Genomic DNA, 17,773 nt, shown 5'->3' with positions numbered 1-17,773 from the left:
CGTGTTTGACTTCAACAGTTCGTATGTACACAACAGTCCTGGCTACGTCTCGCGCCACATTCTCCCCACAACACACTTCCGGTCAGAGACACTTGGAACGTGACGTTGCCATGGTAACCACTAGGGGGCGCAGCTCACTAACCTGGATGAAAGCTCTAGTTAAAATCTGTCAAAACTCAAAACTGTATGGGGGATATATCAGTCTGATCAATTAAATATAAACCAGAATTTGTGAATACATTAATAGTAGTGGTGTAGTGGTCACGAACCAAACACACGCCTCAGGAAGGCCTCCAAGATCTCCAGAGACCCATCCCACCCTGGGTACAAACACTTTACCCGGCTGCCCTCGAAAAGGCGGTACAGGACCATGGCCGCAAGGACAAACAGACTGAAGCTCAGCTTCTACCCCAGGGCCATCCAGGCCCTGAACACAGCAAAGACCTAGGTTCTAGGCCCTGGACAATCTAGACAATTTGATGGCAGCTGCTAGATTACAAAGGATAGCTGGTGCTTAAACACGAAAACTGTAAGTAGCCACTGCTCACCAGACCTAGAATACTTGACTGTTAAATGCCGACCCACATACCTGCCTAGGGAGTTTAACGCGGTGCTAATTACATGTGTGTATATTGCACCTAGCTCAGACAGCAAAGTAGCATTGGCGCGACTATACGACGTCATTAGTAGCCAACAAAGTACTGATCCACAGGCTATCCACATCATAGCGGGGGACTTTAATCATGTCGACCTGAAGGCAGTACTACCCAAGTTCTACCAGCAAGTAAAATGTGCAACGAGAGGAGAAAAAACACTGGATAAGGTATACACCAACATCAAACGTGCTTACAAGGCTAGTCCGCTAGCTCATCTAGGCATGTCTGACCATGTGTCAATCCTCCTGATTCCTGCATACACCACAATGGGGAAAAGTGCTCCCACCACCACTAAGACTGTCAGAACCTGGCCAGAAGGGTCCGCTCCACTGCAGATCTGCCTAAATGACACCCTATGGCAGGAATATGAGCATGAGGACCTGGAACAGTACACGTCGTCGGTTCTGAACCACATAGTGAACTGCACCAACTCAGTCACCGTGGACAAACGGGTCCGGGTCTACCCCAACACGAAGCCATGGATGACTGGGAAGGTCCAAAAACTGTTAAATGAGAGGGACAACGCCTTCTTCGCAGGGAAGCGCACACCGCTGTACAGCTCCACCAGGGCCAACCTAAAGCGCGGCATCAAAGCGGCCAAGGCAGAGCACAGAGAGAAGATTGAGGAATGCCTCCTGAGCAACGACTCCAGGCGGATGTGGCAGGGGGTTCAGCAGATGACAAACTTCAGAGCCAACAGGCTCACAGTCGCAGAGGACGACCCCCTGCTGGCGGGAAAGCTGAACACCTTCTACGCCCGGTTCGACGAGGGGCGAACGGAGGTAACCACAACACAGACACCACTCTCTCCAGCTCTCAGCAGCCTCACCCTCACAGAGCACGAGGTGAGACGCGTACTGAAGGCGGTGGACCCCAGGAAAGCCTCGGGGCCGGATGGCGTCCTGGGACGGGTGCTGAGAGACTGCGCCGACCAGCTGGCCGGGGTTTTCACCAACATCTTTAACCAGTCCCTGTCCCAGGCCACCGTCCCACCCTGCCTGAAAACCTCAACTATCATCCCAGTCCCGAAGAAAAGCACGGTGAGCTGCCTAAACGACTACCGCCCGGTGGCACTCACACCAATCATCATGAAGTGCTTCGAGAAACTAGTACGGGCCCACATACTCACACGCCTCCCGCCCAACCTGGATCCATACCAGTTCGCCTACAGAGCCCACAGGTCCACAGAGGACGCCATAGCGACGACTCTCCACGCCACTCTATCCCACCTGGAGAGGGGAAACAGCTACGCGAGACTGCTCTTCGTGGACTTCAGCTCCGCCTTTAACACCATCCTTCCAGACAGGCTAGTGACCAAACTACTAGACCTGGGTCTATCACACTCTATATGTGCGTGGATCAAGGACTTCCTGACCGACCGCCCCCAGAGGGTGCGGGTGGGCCCCCACACCTCCACAGCCCTCAGCCTCAGCACTGGGTCACCCCAGGGCTGCGTGCTAAGCCCCATCCTCTACAACCTCTACACCCACGACTTCACCCCCATCCACCCCAGCAACTACATCGTAAAGTTTGCAGACGACACCACCGTGGTGGGATGTATCTCGGGGGGGGACGAGGCGGCGTACAGGGATGAGGTAGAGCAATTGAGCAAGCTGTGCAAGGTAAACAACCTGCTGCTAAACAAGTCAAAGACCCAGGAATTCATCGTAGACTTCAGGAGGAAAAAGTCCGAGATCCTGCCCCTGCTCATCGACGGAGAGAGCGTGGAGATAGTCTCAAACCTCCGATTCCTGGGACACAACATGCGGGATGACCTGGCCTGGAAGGACAACACTAAAGGCACCATCAAGAGGGCACAACAGCGGCTATACACCCTGAGATGCCTCAAGAAACAACACAGCAAGCAGGAGATGCTGGTGGCCTTCTACCACGGCGCAGTGGAGAGTATCCTCACCTTCGGCATCTCCAACTGGTACCACAGCTGCACGGCAGCGGAGAGAAGCGATCTACAGAGAGTCGTGAGAACAGCACAGAGGATCACCGGCGCCACCCTCCCCTCTCTGGAGGAGCTGTACAAAACACGCTGTCTCAGGAGGGCCTCCAAGATCTCCAAGGACCCGACCCACCCTGGGCACGAACACTTTGTCAAGCTGCCCTCGAACAGGAGGTACAGGACCCCGGCCGCTAAGACAAACAGACTGAAGGACAGCTTCTACCACAGGGCCGTCAAGGCCCTGAACACAGAAAAGGCCTAAGTTCTGGGCCCAGGACAGTCCGGACGGATTGTATGGCAGCTAGTGCTGAGGCACAAACATGTACATTTTCAAGCCTGCAAACTGTGACACTTTAAAAAAATGTGAAAAAATACTTTCTTGTGAAATATGACAACCCTAGTTGACTATCTGTGCAGTATAGTACAGTGGATTGTGTACATAGCCTCTATTGATGTAAACCAGCTCCTTACCTTCTTGTGATTTTATGCATCTATGCTTTTTCCAAAATGTGTTTCTTTTTCCTTTCCTAAACACCAGGGGAGCCTCCCCTCCTAAATTTCGTTGTTTGGTACCTGTACTGTAACAATGACAAATAAAGTCTATCTATCTATCTATCTAGATTGAAATTAAGTGCAATACTGAAACACAACTGTGTACATTTCAAACCTGCAAACTGCGACACTTTAAATGAATGTGCAATAACACTATGTGCAATATGACAACCCTCGGGTACATAAGGTTCAGAGATAGGAAATGTTAGGATATTTAAAGCATAGCATAGAGTACAGCACAGTGTTTTATCTGTATAGTATAGTATAGTGGATAGTGTACATAGCCTTTATTTATGTAAACCAGCTCTTTTCCCTTCTTGTTTTTAGTTTTTTTCCCTAGCACCAGGGGAGCCCCCCCTCCCAAATTTCGTTGTTTGGTACCTGTACTATATCAATGACAATAAAGACCATTCATTCATTCATTCATTCATTCATTCATTCATTCATAGTGGATAGTGAGTTGGACTGGTTGTCGGAAGTTTATGATAATCAAATCCCGCCTGGGAACACCACCACTAGTGTGCCCTTGAGTAAGGCATTTAGCCCTCAATTATTCCAGGGAGACTGTCCCTGTAATCTGTAATTAAATCGCTTTGGATTCAAAGTGTATTTTAAATGGCAAATTCTTAATAATACATACGATGGAATTATTATACAACAACAAGACCTTTCACAGAAGTTTAATCAAGTTAACAATTAATATCTTCACATTGAGCTTCATACTCCAATAGTGATAACAGTGATTCAGACAGTGATATTGTGGAGAGTGCGTGGTATTACAGTAAAATAAAGAAATAAATGAATATGATAAGAGAATACACTACCGTTCAAAAGTTTGGGGTCACCCAGACAATTTCGTGTTTTCCATGAAAACTCACACTTTTATTTATCAAAGTTGCAAAATGAATAGAAAATATAGTCAAGACATTGACAAGGTTAGAAATAATGAATCTTATTTGAAATAATAATTTTGTCCTTCAAACTTTGCTTTCGTCAAATAATGCTCCCTTTGCAGCAATTACAGCATTGCCGACCTTTGGCATTCTAGCTGTTAATTTGTTGAGGTAATCTGAAGAAATTTCACCCCACACTTCCTGAAGCACCTCCCACAAGTTGGATTGGCTTGATGGGCACTTCTTGCGTACCATACGGTCAAGCTGCTCCCACAACAGCTCAATGGGGTTGAGATCTGGTGACTCCGCTGGCCACTCCATTACAGACAGAATACTAGCTGCCTGCTTCTTCCCTAAATAGTTCTTGCAGAATTTGGAGGTGTGCTTTGGGTCATTGTCCTGTTGTAGGAGGAAAAATTGGCTCCAATCAAGCGCTGTCCACAGGGTATGGCATGGCGTTGCAAAATTGAGTGATAGCCTTCCTTATTCAAAATCCCTTTTACCATGTACAAATCTCCCACGTTACCAGCACCAAAGCAGCCCCAGACCATCACATTACCTCCACCATGCTTGACAGATGGCGTCAGGCACTCTTCCAGCATCTTTTCACTTGTTCTGCGTCTCACAAATGTTCTTCTGTGTGATCCAAACACCTCAAACTTCGATTTGTCTGTCCATAACACTTTTTTCCAATCTTCCTCTGTCCAATGTCTGTGTTCTTTTGCCCATGTTAATCGTTTCCTTGTATTGGCCAGTCTTAGATATGGCTTTTTCTTTGCCACTCTGCCTAGAAGGCCAGCATCCCGGAGTCGCCTCTTCACTGTAGACGTTGACACTGGCGTTTTGCGGGAAGCTGCCAGTTCAGGACCTGTGAGGCGTCTATTTCTCAAACTAGAGACTCTAATATACTTGTCTTCTTGCTCAGTTGTGCACCGGGGCCTCCCACTTCTCTTTCTATTCTGGTTAGAGCCTGTTTGTGCTGTTTTCTGAAGGGAGTAGTACACACCGTTGTAGGAAATGTTCAGTTTCTTGGCAATTTCTCACATGGAATAGCCTTAATTTCTAAGAACAAGAATAGACTGTCGAGTTTCATATGAAAGTTCTCTTTTTCTGGCCATTTTGAGAGTATAACCGAACCCACAAATGTGATGCTCCAGATACTCAACTAGCTCAAAGGAAGGCCATTTGTATAGCTTCTCTAACCAGCAAAACCGTTTTCAGCTGTGCTAAAGTAATTGCACAAGGGTTTTCAAGGTTTTTCTAATCATCCATTAGCTTTTTAACACGATTAGCAAACACAATGTACCATTAGAACACTGGAGTGATGGTTGCTGGAAATGGGCCTCTATACACCTATGTAGATATTCCATTAAAAACCAGATGTTTACAGCTGGAATAGTCATTTTCCACATTAACAATGTATAGAGTGTATTTCTGATTAATTTAATGTTATCTTCATTGAAAAAAACAGTGCTTTTCTTTCAAAAATAAGGACATTTCTAAGTGACCACACACTTTTGAACGGTAGTGTACATGAGATGAATATCAATATGATATTTGGCAACAAGGGCAATCGGTCTTGAGGTATGACATACAGTATATGTAAAACAATTTTGAAACAGACACTCAACTAAACATAATAAATCAAGAAAGATAAGAAGGCTTTCTTAAGATATTACTTGAGGATATAATTTACTACTACAGTAAAAAGTTAGTTTATGTGCAGTTGTGTAGTTCAAAACTCCTCTTCAACTTGAACGGAACTCTCCACATCATAGGAAAGCATCCAACTGGACAGGTAAAAGAAACAGTAGAACATGTGCTTGTTAACTGCAGGAAATCAGAAAGAAAGGAAATGATGGAGGGATTGAAAAGAGAAGGTTTGGAGGTGGAGGTGGTGGAGGTGGAGTGTGGTGGAGGTGGAGAGTACAGGGCAGGAAGTGTCTGGTCAGCTTCCTCAAGAGAACTGGGCTGATAGGGAGACAAACCGGACAATGTAGGAGCTAGCTAAATCCAGTAGATGGCAGTAGTGGAACGTTAAGGAAGCAAGCTGCCGTTAAATCCAACAGAAGAAGAAGATGATGGTCCCGCGGCGACAAATTAATTATCAAGTTCTTAATAATAAGGACATCATAATAATTAATGAAGGACTTAATAATCATGATGAAAAAACAAACAAACAAAACATCCTAGACCCCATTGACCGCTTTAATATTAAATAATGTTGTCCAACGTGATACAACAAAGTAATCAATAAGGATCTATTGTATGTACAGTATGTGCTCAGTTATATTATTATCTCTCCATCAATGTATGGGGATTTTGTCATCATTGACAATCTTGTACGTATGCTGCGTCAATGATGCGATGCGTTGGAGAGACCTGTTGTTGCTACCTCTGCTTTTTATCCAAGCGTCTTTGAGTATCTAGAAAAGCGCTATATAAGTGTAATGTATTATTATTATTATTATTATTATTATTATTATTATTATTATTATTATTAATACATTTTCTTGTGAGTCGGCGGGCCGCATGTAGATGTCTCTACGGCCGCAGATTGCCCGCCACTGTGACGTCATTGACAATGTACCATGGCGTAATAGAGTAATATAGGCCCTACTATTCATAGCTTTCAGTCACGTGGTTTCTTCCCTAGCAACCACCAAACTGACGGGCAAAAAGTATCATAGCAACATCGCTCAACATGGCTGCCTACTATTTAGACCAGGGGTGCTCACACTTTTTAGGCTTGTGAGCTACTTTTCAAATTACCAGCTCAATAAGATCTACCAACCAAATAAAACATATTGCCATTGCTGCGAACACAAACATTTACTGTAATAATAACAAATTAAGGCCACGCTACACTGTTTCAAAATCAAAGAAGAGATTTATTAAACTATATAACAAATATTCACACTGGTAGTCCATTAACATTAACATTAACTCAGGAGCTCTGAGTGGTTTACACCAGACTGGCCAGTGCCAAGCCAGGTGCCATCGACGTCTCCGGGCGGCGGAGTGTGTGTGTGTGTCTGTCTGTCTGTCTGTCTGTGTGTGTCTGTCTGTCTGTGTGTGTGTGTGTGTGTGTGTGTGTGTGTCTGTCTGTCTGTCTGTCTGTCTGTGTGTGCATGTGTGTGTGCTTGTGTCTGTCTGTCTGTCTGTGTGTGTGTGTGTGTGTGTGTGCTTGTCTGTGTGTGTGTGTGTGTGTGTGTGTGTGTGTGTGTGTGTGTGTGTGTGTGTTGTGAGGCGGCGCGGGGCTGAGTGATGCCCTCTCCTGTGTGGTCCAGACGGGAGGCGTCCCGTCTGGACCACACAGGAAAAAAAAAAAAAAACTTTTTTTTTCCACTTTTTTTTTTTTTTTTTACAATGCCATGTGATCTACCCACACTACCTTCGCGATCGACCGGTCGATCGCGATCGACGTAATGAGCACCCCTGATTTAGACCACCTCACTCATGAAGAACTATCAAGATACACGACGGTGATAGGAGTGGAGGATTGACACCATTCAAATAGTGTTGGATTCCCAGGTTATTGACCTGCAAAGGGTGCCTCCTTGACCGGCTTTTCCCGTGAATAACACCGGTTATGGAGGTGGTACAAACATAAGACTATTATTGCTAAATTCACCATCAGTATACGGTCATTTTGAGTACTTAACCACCGCGCTGACACCCCGAGAAGATATACTTTTAATATGAAACTCGATCAACCGGGCGTTCACCGGCTGCTGGACGAAACTCCCAACTCCCGCTGTCAGCGAGGCGAGGGAATATTTATATCCGGGAATTCGCTCCTTGCTGTGTCCACGGTGATAGGAGTGGAGGATCGACTCCATTCAAATAGTGTTGGATTCCCTGTCTTCTACTCTATCCGGACACGTTGGAATTATTTTCCTAACCCACGGGAAATCAAAGTTATTAACCCGCAAAAAGTGGGTTTTGCCCGTGGGTTTTGCCCGCAAAAAGTGCCTTTTGCCCGTCAGGTGGGCGTTTCCACTATGCTGTGACGTCACATGAAAGCTATGAATAGAAGCCACAGTGCGTCTGGTCTGTGCTGGCTTTGACAGCAAAGCAGACTGAACATAATACGAAAAGGTAATGATATCTTTTTGAAATCACTGTCAAGATCAATAATCCTATAGAACTGTGAAGAGCAGCATATGACTGCATACAGCACTGTCAATAGCAGTGTAGTATATAGCATTGTATACCACTCTCAAGACCAGTATAGTTGTAAGACTAGTATAGTATTGTAGACCACTGTCAAGAGCAGTATAGTATTGTAATAATAATAATAATAATAATAATAATAATAATAATAATAATAATAATGATAACTTGGATTTGTATAGCGCCTTTCATAAAACCCAAGGACGCTTTACAATTCTAGAGGAAATGGTCGGACAGATAAAACAGAAAACAAACAAACAAAACAAAACAGAAACAGTGACTAGGGGCCAAAGGCCTTGGTGAACAGATGGGTTTTAAGGGCTGATTTGAAGGAGTCCAGTGTGGGGGAGTTTCGGATCACTATGGGGCGAGAGTTCCAGAGGGTAGGTGCAGCCACGCTGAAGGCTCTGTCCCCAAAGGTCCGTAGGTTGTTGCGGGGGGTGGACAGCAGGCCCATGTCTGTGGACATTTTTTCGCGAAGGGTATGTTGGGAGAGGAGGTCAGTTAGGTACTGGGGGGCGCAGGCGTAGAGGGATTTGTAGGTGAGGACGAGGATTTTGTAGGTGATGCAGGACTTGACCGGAAGCCAGTAGAGGTGAATGAGGGTATACCACTGTCAAGACCAGTATAGTATTGTATAGCACTGTCAAGACCAATATAGTATTGTATAGCACTGTCAAGACCAGTATAGTATTGTATACCACTGTCAAGACCAATATAGTATTGTATACCACTGTCAAGACCAATATAGTGTTGTATAGCACTGTCAAGACCAGTATAGTATTGTATACCACTGTCAAGACCAGTATAGTATTGTATACCACTGTCAAGACCAGTATAGTATTGTATACCACTGTCAAGACCAGTATAGTATTGTATACCACTGTCAAGACCAATATAGTATGGTATACCACTGTCAAGACCAATATAGTGTTGTATAGCACTGTCAAGACCAATATAGTATTGTATACCACTGTCAAGACCAGTATAGTATTGTATAGCACTGTCAAGACCAATATAGTATTGTATACCACTGTCAAGACCAATATCGTATTGTATACCACTGTCAAGACCAATATAGTATTGTATACCACTGTCAAGACCAATATAGTATTGTAAGACCAGTATAGTATTGTATACCACTGTCAAGACCAGTATAGTATTGTAGACTAGACCACTGTCAAGACCAGTATAGTATTGTAAGACCAGTATAGTATTGTAAGACCAGTATAGTATTGTAAGACCAGTATAGTATTGTATACCACTGTCAAGACCAGTATAGTATTGTATACCACTGTCAAGACCAGTATAGTATTGTATACCACTGTCAAGACCAATATAGTATTGTATACCACTGTCAAGACCAATATAGTATTGTATAGCACTGTCAAGACCAGTATAGTATTGTATAGCACTGTCAAGACCAGTATAGTATTGTATACCACTGTCAAGACCAATATAGTATTGTATACCACTGTCAAGACCAATATAGTATTGTATACCACTGTCAAGACCAATATAGTGTTGTATAGCACTGTCAAGACCAGTATAGTATTGTATAGCACTGTCAAGAACAATATAGTATTGTATACCACTGTCAAGACCAGTATAGTATTGTATAGCACTGTCAAGACCAATATAGTATTGTATACCACTGTCAAGACCAATATCGTATTGTATACCACTGTCAAGACCAATATAGTATTGTATACCACTGTCAAGACCAATATAGTATTGTAAGACCAGTATAGTATTGTATACCACTGTCAAGACCAGTATAGTATTGTAGACTAGACCACTGTCAAGACCAGTATAGTATTGTAAGACCAGTATAGTATTGTAAGACCAGTATAGTATTGTAAGACCAGTATAGTATTGTATACCACTGTCAAGACCAGTATAGTATTGTATAGCACTGTCAAGACCAGTATAGTATTGTATACCACTGTCAAGACCAGTATAGTATTGTAGACCACTGTCAAGACCAGTATAGTATTGTAGACCACTGTCAAGACCAGTATAGTATTGTAGACCACTGTCAAGACCAGTATAGTATTGTATAGCACTGTCAAGACCAATATAGTATTGCAAGACCAGTATAGTATTGTAGACCACTGTCAAGACCAGTATAGTATTGCAAGACCAGTATAGTATTGTATACCACTGTCAAGACCAGTATAGTATTGTATACCACTGTCAAGACCAGTATAGTATTGTATACCACTGTCAAGACCAGTATAGTATTGTATACCACTGTCAAGACCAGTATAGTATTGTATACCACTGTCAAGCGGAGCATTAGTATTGCACGGTATTATTGTACAGTAATATAGTACTATATAGCTTGGCCAAGTGTAATAGGCTAACTATAGATAGCACTGTCAAGAAGAGTGGTGTAGTACAGCACTAACATTTACAGAACAGGGCTATACACCCAGGCCTTATCCTAACATTGACTGAACAAGGCTATACACCCAGGCCTTATCCTAACATTGACAGAACAGGGCTATACACCCAGGCCTTATCCTAACATAACATTGACAGAACAGGGCTATACACCCAGGCCTTATCCTAACATTGACAGAACAGGGCTATACACCCAGGCCTTATCCTAACATTGACAGAACAGGGCTATACACCCAGGCCTTATCCTAACATTGACAGAACAAGGCTATACACCCAGGCCATATCCTAACATTGACAGAACAGGGCTATACACCCAGGCCTTATCCTAACATTGACAGAACAAGCCCTTCAACTCATTATCATTTGAATCTGTTTCTATTCGATCCCGTCTAAAGCTACTTTGACTTCACGTAACAAGTCGACCAGAATGTGAGATCTGAACTCTTGTTGTGTTGCAGATGAAGAGGATGACTAGTGGCGAGAAGGCCTCAGCTGATAGGAGCATCAGCTTGACGGAGACTTTACAGGTTTATATTTCACGACGTCTCTTTTCATTGAACAAAACTTCTTGCAATTAATTGATATGTTTTTATGCGTCTTTGGATCTGCACTTATATAGATCGTGGTTCTCACACCATTCCCAGGTTTTATGCTTGTTCAAACAGTCTAACAGTGTGATGTGATGATGACATGTCTTTGCAGACAATCTCCGATTTAAAGAAGGAGAACTTCCGCCTTAAGCTGCGTATCTACTACCACGAGGACAGCAGACAGCAGAAGTGTGATGCCTCGGTGGAGGAAATGTACAATACAGTGAGTGACAGTTAAACATCAAAGTTATGAACTGTGAAGTGGCTATTTCAATTAATCTAACCGATTAGCTTCGATTGATATAGTGATATGGCTATATCCATTCATCTTGTATTACTGTTCAGGTCAATCTGCAGGGAAACCGTGGTATTGGAGGTCAACACACTCTCTCATGAAGCTTAATCAAATGTTTATTTTATTTTAAAATACAGAACATTGAACTGCAGCAACTGAAGATTGCCACCGCCCCTCTCCTGTAAGTGTGCAACCTTTTAAGTAGAATATATGTATTCATGTATGATATCTAATGTGTGTTTGTATGTAATATATGTATTCATGTATGATATCTAATGTGTGTTTGTATGTAATATATGTATTCATGTATGATATCTAATGTGTGTTGGTATGTAATATATGTATTCATGTATGATATCTAATGTGTGTTTGTATGTAATATATGTATTAATGTATGATATCTAATGTGTGTTTGTATGTAATATATGTATTCATGTATGATATCTAATGTGTGTTTGAATTTCATGCTGCTTTTGTCTCCTCCCCGGTCAAACTCCACATTGTTGTCATCTATCGCCCCCCAGGCCAGCTCGGTGACTTCCTAGGCGAGATGGATGGCCTTCTCAGCTCTTTCCCTGATGATGGCACTCCGCTCGTACTACTAGGTGACTTCAATTTCCAATCTGAGAAGCTTCTCTCATCTGGAGTACTTGACCTTCTCCTCTCCTTCGGCCTTACCCTGTTCCCCTCTCCTCCGACTCATAAGGCAGGCAATCAGCTCGACCTTGTCTTCACCAGATCTTCCCACACTTCCAACCTTACCGTTACCCCTCTTCCAGTTTCTGATCACCACTTTATATCCTTCTCCCTTCCCCTCAAAACGTCCTCTTCCCTCTCAGCCTCTAACCACTTAAGACCCTCTCGTCGTAACCTACGTACCCTGTCCCCCATCACCCTCTCTTCTTCTGTCCTATCCTCCCTACCCTCTGTCGAATCCTTCTCCCTTCTATCCACTGATGCGGCATCCTCAACCCTCCTGTCCGCTCTCACCTCATCCTTCGACACCCTCTGTCCACTAACCTTGAAGCCAGCTCGATCCTCTCCTCGAGCTCCCTGGCTCTCTGAAACGCTACATGCTTGTAGACTAGAGCTCAGAGCAGCTGAGAGGAAATGGAGAAAAACTGGCCTTTCTGATGACCTTAACCTCTATCACTCTCTCCTTGCCAACTACGCCTCCCCGGCATCAGCTGCTAAAGCATCCTACTATCATTCCAAAATACATTCTTCTGCCTCTAATCCTAGAAAACTGTTCTCTACTTTCTCTTCACTCCTTAATCCACCTCCTCCCCCTCCTCCTTCCTCCCTGTCCGCCGATGACTTTGTCACCTACTTTGAAAAAAAGGTGGACGACATCAGCAGCATCTTTTCCCCCCCACCTCTCCCTCCTCCCACTAACAATGCTAACACTCCTTCCAAACTCTCTCCTCGACACTCGGTCTCTGGATTGTCATCTTTTTCCCCCCTCTCCCCCGATGAGATTCTCACACTTATCACATCAAAGCGGGCAACCACATGCCCTCTTGATCCCATCCCCTCCCCCCTTCTCCAATCCATTTCCGCCGACATCCTTCCTTACCTTACCACCCTAATCAACTCCTCCCTATCCACAGGATCTGTCCCTGCGGCCTTCAAAATAGCCAGAGTCAAGCCTCTCCTCAAGAAACCTACCCTTGACCCATCATCTGTCCACAATTACAGACCTGTATCCCTTCTCTCCTTCCCTTCCAAAACCCATGAACGCGCGGCATCTAAACAACTGACTGACTATCTCCGGAAGATGGATCACTTAGACCCCCACCAATCCGGCTTCAAGGCTGGGCATTCCACTGAGACTGCGCTCCTTGCTGTCACGGAAGCCCTCCACTCTGCCCAAGCTTCCTCCCTCTCCTCTGTTCTCATTCTCCTTGACCTGTCTGCTGCCTTCGACACAGTCAATCACCAGATCCTTCTCTCCATCCTCTCAGACCTGGGCATCTCTGGCACCGCACACTCCTGGTTTTCTTCCTACCTGGCGGGCCGCTCCTACCAGGTGACCTGGAGAGAATCGCTATCTTCTCCACGAACCCTCTCCACTGGGGTACCCCAGGGTTCTGTCCTAGGGCCCCTACTTTTCTCCCTCTACACCAAGTCTCTTGGCTCGGTAATCTCTTCACATGGGCTCTCCTACCACAGCTACGCAGACGACACTCAACTCTTCCTGTCCTTCCCCCCGTCTGATGTACACGTGGCAACCCGTATCTTAGCATGTCTCGCTGACATTTCAACTTGGATGGCTGACCACCATCTCAAGCTCAATCTTAACAAGACCGAGCTCCTCTTCATCCCCGGGAAAGCCTGCCCTCTCCAAGACTTCTCCATCACAGTGGAGAACTCTACTGTAACCCCCTCCCTGACAGCCAAGAACCTTGGAGTGATCCTGGATAACCGACTATCCTGTGCGGAGAACATTGCAGCAACGGCTCGCTCCTGCAGATTCTTCCTCTACAACATCAGAAGGATACGACCATTCCTTACCAGAGAGGCAGCGCAACTCTTGACCCAGGCACTGGTCATCTCCCGCCTGGACTACCGCAATGTACTCCTGGCTGGGCTCCCCGCTTCAGCCATTAGACCTCTGCAGCTCATCCAGAATGCTGCTGCCCGGCTGGTATTCAACCTCCCCAAATACTCGCATGTCACCCCTCTCCTTCGCACCCTGCACTGGCTCCCGATAGCACCTCGCATCAGATTCAAGACCCTGGTGCTTGCATACCAGGCAGCTAAAGGGACAGCCCCTGCCTACCTGAAGGAAATGGTAACCCCCCAAACCCCTGCCCGCTCACTCCGCTCCTCCACCTCGGCTGGCCGACTGGCCCCACCTCCTCTACACAGCAGTCGGGCTGCCCGATCACGTCTCTTCACAACACTGGCTCTCCGCTGGTGGAATGAGCTCCCCACGGCTGTCAGAACGGCAGAGTCACTACCCATCTTCTGTCGTAGACTGAAGACCCATCTCTTCAGGTTACATCTTAACTGCTCCTCCTGAGACATCTTCTGACCCTCACCACTACGTCTCCTAAAGACACCCGCTTTCCCCTCTACTGTGTCTCTAAGAACTTCTATTGCCCCCCTTGTACTGTTTCTCAGTTTCTCCAGTAAAAAAATAAAATAAAAGTTTTAGTAGAAGGCGATAGGGAGAAGGTTTTTCCTTCTATCAGTGGCCCCGGGCCCGAGCTAGATTACTCTTCCTGCAACGAATGGTGGATTGCTGATTCACATGCTTAGTATTCAAATGTATTGATTGTAAGTCGCTTTGGAATAAGGCGTCTGCTAAATGCCAAAAATGTAAATGTATGTAATAATTAATAATAATAATAATTTTGCCATTTAGCAGACGCTTTTATCCAAAGCGACTTACAATTACGAATTACAGGGACATTCCCCCTGGAGTAACTGAGGGCTAAGTGCCTTACCCAAGGGCACACTAGTAGTGGTGTGGCTTCAGGCGGGATTTGAACTCACAACCTTCCGATCACAAGTCCAACTCACTATCCACTAGACCACCACTACCCCTTCAGACCACCGCTACCCCTTCGGGGTATGTAATATATGTATTCCTGTATGATATCTAATGTGTGTTTGTATGTAATATATGTATTCATGTATGATATCTAATGTGTGTTGGTATGTAATGGAATATATGTATTCATGTATGATAATGTGTGTTTGTATGTAATATATGTATTCATGTATGGTATCTAATGTGTGTCTGTACGACCCAGAGATGCTAAAACAGGTAAGTAAACCACAGAGTAAAAAAAAAAGTTCTATCACAAATGTTGCTGAAGGACATAATGTTGCTGAAGGTGTATTGTGAAGGTGTATTGTGAAGGTATATTGTGAAGGTGTATTGTGAAGGTATATTGTGAAGGTGTATTGTGAAGGTGCATTGTGAAGGTATATTGTGATGGTGTATTGTGAAGGTATATTGTGAAGGTGTATTGTGAAGGTGCATTGTGAAGGTATATTGTGAAGGTATATTGTGAAGGTGTATTGTGAAGGTGTATTGTGAAGGTGCATTGTGAAGGTATATTGTGAAGGTATATTGTGAAGGTATATTGTGAAGGTGTATTGTGGCCCTAATAGTGGAAATCCTGCTGTTCTTTGATTTGAGAGAAGATAGGACAACATAACCCAAGCAGTATATTCCTATGATCTGAAATCTATATGACTTCTCAAGGGCGCTCCTGAACTAGCCTCAGTACCCCTGAACTAGCCTCAGTACCCCTGGACTAGCCTCAGTACCCCTGGACTAGCCTCATTACCCCTGGACTAGCCTCATTACCCCTGAACTAGCCTCATTACCCCTGAACTAGCCTCATTACCCCTGAACTAGCCTCATTACCCCTGAACTAGCCTCATTACCCCTGAACTAGCCTCATTACCCCTGGACTAGCCTCATTACCCCTGGACTAGCCTCATTACCCCTGAACTAGCCTCATTACCCCTGGACTAGCCTCATTACCCCTGAACTAGCCTCAGTACCCCTGGACTAGCCTCATTACCCCTGAACTAGCCTCAGTACCCCTGAACTAGCCTCATTACCCCTGGACTAGCCTCATTACCCCTGGACTAGCCTCATTACCCCTGGACTAGCCTCATTACCCCTGGACTAGCCTCAGTACCCCTGAACTAGCCTCAGTACCCCTGGACTAGCCTCATTACCCCTGAACTAGCCTCAGTACCCCTGGACTAGCCTCATTACCCCTGAACTAGCCTCAGTACCCCTGGACTAGCCTCATTACCCCTGAACTAGCCTCAGTACCCCTGGACTAGCCTCATTACCCCTGGACTAGCCTCAGTACCCCTGGACTAGCCTCATTACCCCTGGACTAGCCTCAGTACCCCTGGACTAGCCTCAGTACCCCTGGACTAGCCTCATTACCCCTGGACTAGCCTCATTACCCCTGAACTAGCCTCAGTACCCCTGGACTAGCCTCATTACCCCTGAACTAGCCTCAGTACCCCTGGACTAGCCTCATTACCCCTGAACTAGCCTCAGTACCCCTGAACTAGCCTCAGTACCCCTGGACTAGCCTCATTACCCCTGAACTAGCCTCAGTACCCCTGGACTAGCCTCATTACCCCTGGACTAGCCTCATTACCCCTGAACTAGCCTCATTACCCCTGAACTAGCCTCATTACCCCTGAACTAGCCTCATTACCCCTGAACTAGCCTCAGTACCCCTGAACTAGCCTCAGTACCCCTGGACTAGCCTCATTACCCCTGGACTAGCCTCAGTACCCCTGAACTAGCCTCATTACCCCTGGACTAGCCTCAGTACCCCTGGACTAGCCTCATTACCCCTGGACTAGCCTCAGTACCCCTGGACTAGCCTCATTACCCCTGGACTAGCCTCAGTACCCCTGGACTAGCCTCAGTACCCCTGGACTAGCCTCATTACCCCTGGACTAGCCTCAGTACCCCTGGACTAGCCTCATTACCCCTGGACTAGCCTCAGTACCCCTGGACCCCTGGGTAATTTCCACCCTTTCCCATCCTGTGTTCCATCAGGAGGTGAGGGATCTGGCGGCCGTGCTGGAGCAGGAGAGGAGGCGTGTGGTGGAGCTGGAGAAAGACACTCAGAGCTCCTCCCAGTCTGACGCGCTCACTCAGACTGATGCACCACCACCACCACCACAAGACCAGGACACACACCAGAATCTGCAGCTCTTACTGCAGGAGAAGGACATGTGAGAAGGACCAGTGTTTTTTAGTTGTTGTTGTTGTTATTTTAACGTTTATCCAGGAAATCTCATTAAATCAAAATACTTTTTCTCATGCAAATATGCAGTGAGCACTGAGGATATGCGTATATATTCTCTCTCTGTCTCTCTCTGTGTGTCTCTCTCTCTCTCTGTCTCTCTCTGTCTCTCTCTGTCTCTCTCTGTCTCTCTCTCTCTCTCTGACTCTCTCTATTCGACTACTTGCTGATGTCTTCTGATAATTATATTATGTATGTATCTGACTGTTGCATCTATATATTGCGGTTGGGTTGTAGTGGTGGGTTGTGGAGTGATGACGGGCTGTGTGTGTGAGTGTGTGTGTAGGTGCTTTGTATTGTTATTTGTTATGCGTTATTATTATGTTTGTACTGTCATATGTGAGGACCCCCTCGAAAATGAGAAGATTCTTCTCAAGGGGCTTACCTTAAATAAACAATCTCAATCTCAATCTCTGTCTGTCTCTCTCTCTCTCTCTCTGTCTCTCT

The 17,773-nt window shown here is 45.4% G+C and overlaps 1 protein-coding gene across 1 annotated transcript; it reads left to right on the top strand.

The window, feature by feature from the left end:
• The first annotated feature begins 8,117 nt into the window (after positions 1-8,117).
• LOC308167346 (CDK5 regulatory subunit-associated protein 2-like) lies at positions 8,118-17,390 on the top strand. The gene is made up of 5 exons (XM_080541750.1): positions 8,118-8,156; positions 11,096-11,164; positions 11,340-11,450; positions 11,660-11,703; positions 17,077-17,390. The coding sequence occupies exons 2-5, from the start codon at positions 11,096-11,098 to the stop codon at positions 17,081-17,083; spliced, it is 231 nt and encodes a 76-aa protein (XP_080397876.1). The 5' UTR covers positions 8,118-8,156; the 3' UTR covers positions 17,084-17,390.
• Positions 17,391-17,773: the final 383 nt, after the last annotated feature.

Source organism: Nansenia antarctica (assembly GCF_963989245.1).
Source record: "Nansenia antarctica genome assembly, chromosome: 11".
Lineage (NCBI taxonomy): Eukaryota > Metazoa > Chordata > Actinopteri > Argentiniformes > Microstomatidae > Nansenia > Nansenia antarctica.
Note: the sequence above shows the minus strand (reverse complement) of the source record. Positions and strands in the feature narration are given on the sequence as shown.

What these genes read in the sequence shown, in the direction of transcription:
- LOC308167346 (XM_080541750.1), top strand. Translation starts at nt 11,096, where the DNA reads ATGAAGAGGATGACTAGTGGCGAGAAGGCCTCAGCTGATAGGAGCATC. An exon ending in GCTTGACGGAGACTTTACAG is followed by an intron (nt 11,165 to 11,339) that starts GTTTATATTTCA and finishes ATGTCTTTGCAG; the next exon opens with ACAATCTCCGATTTAAAGAA. An exon ending in TGGAGGAAATGTACAATACA is followed by an intron (nt 11,451 to 11,659) that starts GTGAGTGACAGT and finishes TTTAAAATACAG; the next exon opens with AACATTGAACTGCAGCAACT.